Genomic DNA, 9,982 nt, shown 5'->3' with positions numbered 1-9,982 from the left:
CCCTCTTTCCACTACCTGTATACGAGAAAACTGAGTGGGTCAGGCTTAAGAGCCTGGTGAGCACATAGGGTTTTCAACCCACAATAAATAAGTTTATTAATTTCATCAACCAACAATAGCCCGATTACCCGTTCCCGTTATCCTCACTTTACGTCCCTAAAACACCTATCATAAGGGACCTAGCCTAAGGATTATCATTGGGATGGACACCACTGCTAGGGGGGTTCCTCAACAATAAATGTCCATAAAGAAACCATGATGGGGATAGAGTACACCAGTGAACACATTGTTCACAAACACCTACAGGTTGCAGGCCTGCTAGCGCTCCACTAGACTGTCTAGAAAAGTTTGTGGTCGTCATTTATACTTTGTTAGATGACTGGATCAACAACATCATCGAGGCCTTTCATCATTTTATTTCATCACACACCAACTATTTCATCTAACCATGTTTTACCCTAACATATTTGTAGATATAAAATACATATACATTTTAAATCATTTAAAACATGTATAATAGTGTTCATCTAACATAGATAACAAGTATACAGATAATATGCACACATATCATGTAATTTATATAAAATACTTCACATCTATGCGTAAAATGAAAATAACTATGCACTCACCTTAGTAGCGTGAGTTGATAGAATCTAACTAAAAACGGTCAGTGGTTCGTGATCGTCGGGCTCGGGACGCGGAATGGCTAAACGAGAGAGAGGTAAGAAGATTTGGTGTAAGAAGTGAAATGGTCGAACTTGCTATTTATAGGTAGTTTTAGGTCTCTCACGTCATGAGAATTCATTGCTCACGTCGTGAGCCATGGCTGAATCACCTCGTAGCTTCGCCATCTGCGTTCTAGGCTTGAATAGTGTCTGTTTGACTCCTCACGTCGTGAGAATACATTGCTCACATCGTGAGCTCGTTCCGTAGACTTGCCATCTACATTCTAGCCTTAAAAAGTGGTGTTTTGACTCTTCACGTCATGAGAAAAGATGCTCATGTCGACAGGTCATAACTTCTTCGTTATAACTCGGATTTCGGCGAATCCTTGTCCCGACCACTACAACTTTCTTCATAGATATTGGACCTATCTATTATTTTATTTTTGACGCTTATTTTTATTTTTAACTTATCATATCTTATAATTAAGTATAAGGCACATAAAATCACATAATTTTCAAATAATTCCTCTTTATTACTTCAAAGTAGCTTATAATTGTTGACCCTGACTATTACACCATTATATTAATGCTTAGCCTAGAAACACAGGCGTTACAATTCTCTCCTCCTTAGGATGATTCCCACCTGGAATCACGCTTCAACAAACAGATGTGGATAGCGAATCATCATATCACTCTCTGTTTCCCAGGTGAGGTTCGGCCCGTTCGTATGTTTCCATCACACAAGCACTAAATCAACAATCTTGCGTCGCAACTTCTTGGTCTTACAGTTAACAATTGCCTCAGGCTCTTCGATTAGCCTCTTATTTTCATCCATCCTTAACTCTGAAATTGGAATTATATCAGGAACTTCTCCCGTAAGCTTACTCAAGTAACACACATGGAAAGTGTTATGAATACCATCTAGTTCTTCTGGAAACTCTAGCTTGTGAGCTTGGTTCCCAATCCTCTGAAGAATTTTGAATGGTCCGAAAAACCGTGGACTCAACATTCCTCTCTTTCCAAATCGTATAAGTCCCTTCCATGGTGAGACTTTGAGCAAAACCGAATCTCCAACTTCGAATGTCATCGATCGTCTTTTCTTGTCAACATAGCTCTTTTGACGATCCTGAGCTGCTAACATCCTTTCTCTAATCATTTTTAACTTTTCAACAATCTGGTGGACTATCTCGGGGCCCATAAACTGCTTTTCTCCAGCTTCAAGCCAACAAGACGTCGTACGACACTTCTTTCCATACAACACATCATAAGGTGCCATCTTAATGCTCGAATGATAACTGTTGTTGTAGGAAAATTCCACTAAGGATAAATGTTCATCCCAGTTACCTTGGAATTCCAGGGTACATGCTCTCAGCATATCTTCCAATGTTTGAATCGTTCTTTCGCTCTGACCTTCAATCTGCAGATGGTAAGTTGTACTTCAACACAACTTCATACCCATTTCTTCCTGTAGACTTTTCCAAAAACTTGACGTGAAACGACTATCACAATCTGATACAATCATTAATGGTACACCGTGAAGTCTTACCACTTCCTTAACGTAAGCATTTGCAAGCTTATCCATAGACCATTTCTCATTGGCTGCTATGAAGTGTGCACTCTTTCTGAAACGATCCAAGACTACCCAAATCATGTCGTGACCGTTCTTCGTTCTGGGCAGTTTAGTCACAAAATCCTTGGTGATGCCTTCCCATTTACCCATTGGTACAGGTAAAGGTTCTAAACTCCCATACGGTTTATGAGGTTGTGCCTTAACCCTTGCTCATGTTACACACTCAGCCACATACTCTACAACACCAAGCTTCATTGTCGGCCACCAGTAATAGGGTTTTAGATCCCTATACATTTTAGTACTGCCAGTATGAATTGAGTACATCGTCTTGTGAGCTTCTTCCATCAGAAGATCCCTTATTCCTCCCATATTAGGTACCCAAATTCTATATTGGAATACCTTTAATCCTTGTTTATTTGTACCGAATACCAACATTTTTCCTAAACGTTCTTCCTTTCGGTTATTTTTCTCCAAAGCTTCTTCCTGAGATTTCTTAATACTTTCCACAATCGTCGAGACAACTTTAATTCTTAACTCTCTTGGCCTTTTTCTTTCAAGGTTTACTTTTCAACTTAGAGCATCAGCTACAACATTCGCTTTACCAGGGTGGTAAAGTATCTCATAGTCGAAATCTTTGAGTAACTCTAGCCAGCGTCGTTGTCTCATGTTTAATTCCTTCTAATTAAAGAGATACTGGAGACTCTTATGATTAGTGAAAAGTTTGCACTTTGTGTCATAGAGGTAATGCCTCCATATTTTTAGGGCGAAAACTACCGCTGCCAACTCCAAATCATGAGTAGGGTAGTTCTTTTCGTGGTCCTTTAATTATCGAGATGCATATGCTATCACCTTTTCTCTTTGAGTTGGAACACATCCTAACCCGACTCCCGACGCATCGCTATAGACTGCGAAGTCTTTAACTCCATCAAGTAGAGAAAGAATTGGTGCTTCACATAACTTCTTCTTTAGCTTCTCGAATGCCTCATCATGTTTCTCACTCCATGCACATGTGGATCCTTTATGAGTCAAAGTTGTCAATGGAGCGGCTATCGAAGAAAAGCATTGGATAAATCTTTGGTAATATCCAGCTAATCCCAGAAAGCTTTGAATCTCCATGGGAGTTTTTGGTCGTTCCCACTTCATTATAGCTTCTGTCTTTGTTGGGTCAACCATTATTCCCTCTTGGTTAACCACGTGACCTAAAAATTGGACTTCTCGAATCCAGAAATCACATTTGGAGAACTTAGCATACAACTTCTCCTTCTTCAGAACTTCTAATACTTCTCGCAGGTGCTTTCCATGCTCCTGATGACTCTTCAAGTGTATTAGAATGTCATCTACGAACACTATTACAAATTTATCGAGGAATTGTTTACAAACCGTATTCATCAAATCCATAAATGTTGCTGGAGCATTAGTTTTCCCAAATGACATAACCAAGAACTCATAGTGTCCATATCTTGTTCTGAATGCAGTCTTCTCAATATCATACTCTCTCACCTTCAGCTGATGATATCCTGACCTAAGATCGATCTTTGAGAAATATTTCGAACCTTGCAGTTGATCTGAACTTGCTATTTATAGGTAGTTTTTGGTGTAAGAAGTGAAATGGTCGAACTTGCTATTTATAGGCAGTTTTTGGGTCTCTCACGTCGTGAGAATTCATTGCTCACGTCGTGAGCCATGGCTGAATCACCTCGTAGCTTCTCCATCTATGTTCTAGGCTTGAATAGTGTTCGTTTGACTCCTCACATTGTAGAGTGAGTTCTAGGCTTGATCAAGTCGGGAGTCCAGTCATAGTAGGGTTTCTGACACGTGTCATGCTCTCAGACCGTTGTATCTTCGGAAGGTCATAACATTTGCATACGAACTCCGTTTTGACGTTCTTTATATCCAGGCGTAGGTGGAGACGTGCTCTACAACTTTCATTTAGACCCCTAAGGCTAAAAAGTATTTTATCATCAACTCACTTTTTACGATTCCCAATGTCGTGTCGTTTTTGACGCGAGACTTCGACATGTCATAACTTCTTGGTTATTACTCGGATTTCGGCGTTCTTTATATCTCTAGAATCCTTGTCCCGAACACTACAAATTTCTTCGTAGATATTAGACCTATCTATTATTTTATTTTTGACGCTTATTTTTATTCTTAACTTATTATATCTTTTATAAGGCACATAACATCACATAATATTCAAATAATTCCTCTTTATTACTTCAAAGTAGGTTATAATTGTTGACCCTAAGTATTACACCATTATACTAATGCTTACCCTAGAAACACGGGCGTTATAGTTTCACGGCCCCACTTTTTCATGTTTTCGGGGGGAAATGCATGCTAAAGATTATATAAAAGTTAATATTATGTTTAGATGATAGTATGTTCGTATCAACATAGATAGTTATAATAACCAGGACATAGTTGTTTTGCATGATATATACCTAGAATATATCTGATATTTTGAAATCAAACAACTATCTTAAACTTGTTAGCATGTTGTTATTATTAGATATTATGTGTGATATAGTTCCGGACTTATATTCGGAAGCTCTATAAACTAATAGTTAAGTGTGTTGTTATTATTGGTTTTATGTTAAATAAAACGTGGTATGTTATTAATATAGCCCTGAAGTTATATTCAGGAGTTCTATATATACTTGTTAATTATGTTGTTTGATATGTGCATAATTAGCCATATGTTTAGTATAGATTTTTATTAATTTTTAGGTAATTATTTGCATAATACGGACAAAAGGTACTTAATAAGGTCTAAATTATATTTTTAGTCCAGAAGACATGCTTGGAAGCAAAAAGGAAGAAGGAGAAGCAATTAGAAGTTGGAGAATGAAAAAAGAATAGAAAACCTGAAGATACTCGGCAGGTCCACGAAGCTACTCGGTGAGTTCCGAAGATTGTTCACGAATTAATGTCTAGAATCCTTACCGCACACGGATTCAACGAAGGTACTCCGCGAGTTGGAGAGCTACTCGCCGAGTTGCCCCTGTTTTGAGATAAGTATAAATAATGGATCTTATTCCGAATTGGGGGAATTTTCTGGCTTTTGGGAGATACACCTGCGATCGAAGAAACCTTTGGAGACCTGAAGAACCCTAATCTTTGATCTCTTGAAGACTCAAGGCGAATTAGGTTAAATTTTCCACTTAATCTTAGGATTGAATCATGTCTAGATTAGCTAAATTCGTTTTTGAGCTTGTTTCTATTGTAATCATGAGCTGAATTTTCGTAGTTTCTGTTTAGGAAACACCAAGTTACTCCTGTGGTTTGATTATTACTTTTATTGATTGATTATTGGTGATTTTATTAAATTAAGTTTGTTAAAGAAACTTATGCATTAACCATAACTATTTTCTGTTAATTGGAAGACAATTAGGCTGCATGAACATCTCTTAATTGTTAACCTCATATGCTTTATGTGAACACTTCATCATATGCCTAGGATTAGTGAATATGAAACTAGGATTAATTAGAGAATAGGTAAATTAATGTGTGAGCCTGTTTGAGAAACCAACAAACAAGAGGTTAGTTGAATTACCAATTTGATTAACCAATTACAAATCTTATATAATCCAAATAATTGAACTAGGGAATTAATTAGTTTAAACAATTGGTCACTGCTTGAATTGATTAATTTTCTAAGGGTTAGTAATTGTGAATGCGAACCTAACCACTATAGTTAGTAACCAATATCAATTAATTTATCACTTTATCATAACATTAACCATAGGAGTGAATTGGTTGCACCTAAACAGAAACTTTTTATTAAATTTGGTGAATTTTTACTTGTTTTTAGTTGTTTAGTTAATTACTTGTTAGGTGGTGTGCTTAAGTTTCTAGTCTTGTAAAACTAGAGAAAAACCCTTTACTTTTATTATTTGTTTAGTTAAAATTAGTCATTAGTTTAATTTTCGTTCCCTAAGTTCGACACCCTACTTATCCAACTATACCACTAAAAGACAGGTTCACTACCTTTGTGTGCTAAATTTATATTTTTAAAGTATGAATAAAACCAGTGCATTTTACACACATCAAGTTTTTGGCGCGCGTTGCCGGGGAACGGTTCAAAAATTAAATCTAGTTCCTAGTTTTATCAATCCTTTGTGTGAGTTTATCTTGCACAAAGTTATTTTTTTTTTCAGTAGTTCAGTAAGTAGGTTAAGTTTTAGTTGTTATTAGTTTTTAGTCATTTCTATTTAATTTTATTCATTTTTGAGTTTTAGACAGTCTACTCGTCGAGTGCACTCGACCCTACACGGCGAGTTCGCTGCTGTTTGACAGTTTAATTTTTATTTTCGTTCTGTTTCATCTTTTGTTCTTTTTACGTGTTTTTCTTGTTCTATTGCAGGCTTTTCATGACCAGAGGATCCAGCACTCCACTGGTTCCCCCTTTTGAAGACCCGGAATCCGCGTTGAGGAAAAACAAAGGCAAAGACTTTGAAAGCTCGAATACACCTAAGAAGTCGCCTTTGTCTGGATTGAAGACGATTTTTGGGAAGAAGAAGAGCAGCAAATCAGGAGCATCCAACGCCTCTTTAGCAAGCGAAGACCCAATCAAAGAGGATACCGAGTACGAAACCGAAGGAGAAGAAGACCCTACATTCGGGCACGTTTCCGATTCCGACGACGAATTAGCTATTCTCATGGCTAACATCGATGAAGTCCCCATAGGGGAATGGAAGAAGAGGATACGCAATGATACCGGCCCAGGACTTGTGCAACCCGCAATTCCCGCAACTGCCACTTTTGAGCTTAAGGGTCACATTCTTGCTCTACTCAAGGAGATCCCCTTCTACGGAAAAGACCATGAAGATGCTTACAAACACTTGAATGAAGTCAATGATGTAGCTGATTATTTTAATGTTCCAAACGTGCCCCGCGAAACTCAGCTACTTTGTATGCTTCCGGTTACATTGAAGGGTGCTGCAAAGGATTGGCTCAAGTCACTTCCCCCCGGATCCATCACTACATGGGCCAAGATGAAAGAAGAGTTTATGGATCAATTTTGCCCACCCTCCAAGATATCTAAGTTAAAGAAAGCCATAGCCAACTTTGAACAACAAGCTGGAGAGTCACTTTATGAAGCTTGGGAGAGGTACAAGAGTTTACTAAGGAATTGCCCACATCATGACCTTAATAGTCAACAAGAAGTCTCCGTTTTCTATGATGGAGTGAATGTTACAACAAGTCAATTACTTGACTCACAAGGTCCACTCACAAAGAAAGCACCCCTGGTGATAAAGCAACTAATTGAAGAATTCTCTAAGCATTCTAGAGAATACCACAATCCAAGGAATGATGTGACAAGGGGATCGGCTTATGCAGCTTCAGAAGATTTGTCAGCAGTCATGGCTATGTTGAAAACCATGGATAGGAGGATGGATAAAATGGATCAAACGATACATGCTATTCGGGTGGGTTGTGAGAATTGAAATGGACCTCATCTTACTAGAGATTGTGACTTGGAAGAGAATGGGAATAAGAAGGTGCAAGTATGTTACTCAAGTGGTGACCAATATGATGAAAATTGGCGGAAACCCAAGAAAGAGTGGCTTCCTTATGAGGAGTACAAGATGGCTAAGGAGGAGAAGTTTAAACAAAAAGGAAGAGGTTTTTACCAAAAGGAGGAGTCGGCACAAGAAAGGAAACTAAGTTTGCAGGAGATGCTTACCAAGTTTGTAGCTGCTTCAGAAAAGAGACACAATGACCATGATGCTGCAATACAAGAGACAAGAACAATGCTTAGGAATCAGAAAGCATCTATCCACAACATTGAGACACAGCTGGGGCAACTTGCTCAACAAATTAATCAAAGATCACAGGGAGAACTTCCTAGTAAAACCGAAAACAACCCACGAGGCGCACATAAAAATATTATGACAACTATAAGTGGGAAGATAATTACTCATATGGCACCTATTCAGAATGAAGAGCCCAAGCAGTCACAAAATGAGGATGCAGAAAAACCGAGCCAAAGTCAAAATCTATTGGACACAGACCCTACTCATCGAGTCCAGAATATGGACTCGACGAGTCCATTGCTTAATCAGAAAAGTCAGATTCCTGCAAAACCATTTCAGCCTCCAATGCCATATCCAGCCCGAGCTAAGCAAGAAAAGAAGGAAGAAGACTACCAGAAGTTTCTAGATCACATAAAAGCTCTTCAAATCAATATACCATTCATCGAAGCAATTGCATAAATGCCAAAATATGCCAAATTCCTAAAGGAGCTTCTAACCAATAGAAGGAAGATGGATGAAGTAAAGGAAGTAGTTCTTAATGAGAATTTCTCAGCTGCCATGTTGAACAAGCTACCAAAGAAGAAGGGTGACCCGGGAAGCTTAACATTGCCTTCTCAATTTGGGAATTTGGCCACCATTCATGCTTTGGCCGATTCAGGAACAAGTGTATACCTCATGCCTTATTCATTTTTCAACAAACTAGATCCCCCGGAACCAAGGCCAATCCGAATAGCAATCCACTTAGCAAACAAAACTATTACATTTCCAAGAGGAATATGTGAAGATCTATTGGTGAAGGTAGATAAGTTCGTGTTTCCCGCGGACTTTATAATTCTAGACATGGAAGCGGATCCTCAAGTCCTGATCATCCTTGGAAGACCTTTCCTTAACACCGCAAGCGCTATAGTTGACATGCGAGATTCAAAACTTACTCTACGGGTGGGGGATGATTCAGTCACTTTTGGGGTTGATCAAGCCATGAAGCATGCAAGGCATAGTGATGACACGGCATTTTCAATTGATATGTTGGATGAATTGATGGAGGAATGGCATAATGAAGATCCAAACAAGTCCGCCATGGAGCAACCTACTCGCCGAGTAGACTCGACCTACTCGCCGAGTTCATTTGAAGAATCCCAAGGAATCGCGAATTCTGCACCGGACTCGACGAGTCCCTTACCTGTACTCGACGTATTCAGCATGCAGAACGCAAAAACTGTGCTCAAGGCATTACCAGATCACTTGGAGTATGCATTCCTTGAAGATGGTCAACAAAAACTAGTTATAATAGCTTCTGACCTCTCTAAATCTGAAAAAGAAGAATTAGTTAAAGTCTTGAAGAATAGGAAGAGTTCCATTGCATGGAGTATCACTGATATCAAGGGAATAAGCCCCTCTTATTTCTTTCACAAGATCAACCTGGAAGAAGCAGCAAAGCCGGTAGTGCAACACCAAAGAAGTTTAACCCGCACATGCAAGAAGTGGTCAAGAAGGAAGTAGTCAAGCTTTTAGATGTGGGGATCATTTATTCTATTTCCGATAGTCCATGGGTTAGTCCTGTCCAAGTTGTTCCTAAGAAAGGATGGATGACGGTCATATCAAACGAGAAGAACGAGCTTATTCCGACACGAACAGTAACCGGTTGGCGAGTGTGCATCGATTATCAAAAGCTAAACGATGCCACTCGTAAAGACCATTTTCCTTTTCCTTTTATTGATCAAATGCTTGCAAGATTGTCCGACTATAGTTATTATTGTTTTTAGACGGATTTTCGGGTTACTTCCAAATACCCATAGACCTAATGGACCAAGAAAAGACCACTTTCACTTGCCCGAGTGGGACTTTTGCCTATCGCTGCATGCCCTTTGGGTTATGCAATGCACCTGCGACATTTCAAAGGTTCATGACAAGCATATTCCACGACATGGTGGAAAAGTTCATGGAAGTATTTATGGATGATTTTTCTGTTTTTGGATCTTCTTTCCATA

The 9,982-nt window shown here is 38.8% G+C and overlaps 1 protein-coding gene and 1 non-coding gene across 2 annotated transcripts; one reads left to right on the top strand and one right to left on the bottom strand.

The window, feature by feature from the left end:
- Positions 1-7,280: 7,280 nt before the first annotated feature.
- LOC111920991 (small nucleolar RNA R71) lies at positions 7,281-7,387 on the bottom strand. The gene has a single exon (XR_002860039.1). It is a non-coding gene; the product is annotated as a small nucleolar RNA R71 (small nucleolar RNA).
- A 1,066-nt stretch (positions 7,388-8,453) lies between these two features.
- LOC111920979 (uncharacterized) lies at positions 8,454-9,494 on the top strand. Its single transcript, XM_023916553.1, has one exon. It carries the CDS (start codon positions 8,454-8,456, stop codon positions 9,492-9,494), a length of 1,041 nt encoding a protein of 346 aa, XP_023772321.1.
- Positions 9,495-9,982: the final 488 nt, after the last annotated feature.

The sequence above is a fragment of the Lactuca sativa genome, chromosome 8 (genome assembly GCF_002870075.4).
Source record: "Lactuca sativa cultivar Salinas chromosome 8, Lsat_Salinas_v11, whole genome shotgun sequence".
In the NCBI taxonomy this organism is placed as follows: domain Eukaryota; kingdom Viridiplantae; phylum Streptophyta; class Magnoliopsida; order Asterales; family Asteraceae; genus Lactuca; species Lactuca sativa.
This window is presented reverse-complemented; position numbering and strand designations above follow the sequence as displayed.

Bases quoted from the DNA above. Each gene is read 5' to 3' on its own strand.
- LOC111920979 (XM_023916553.1), top strand. From the start codon at position 8,454: ATGCCAAAATATGCCAAATTCCTAAAGGAGCTTCTAACCAATAGAAGG.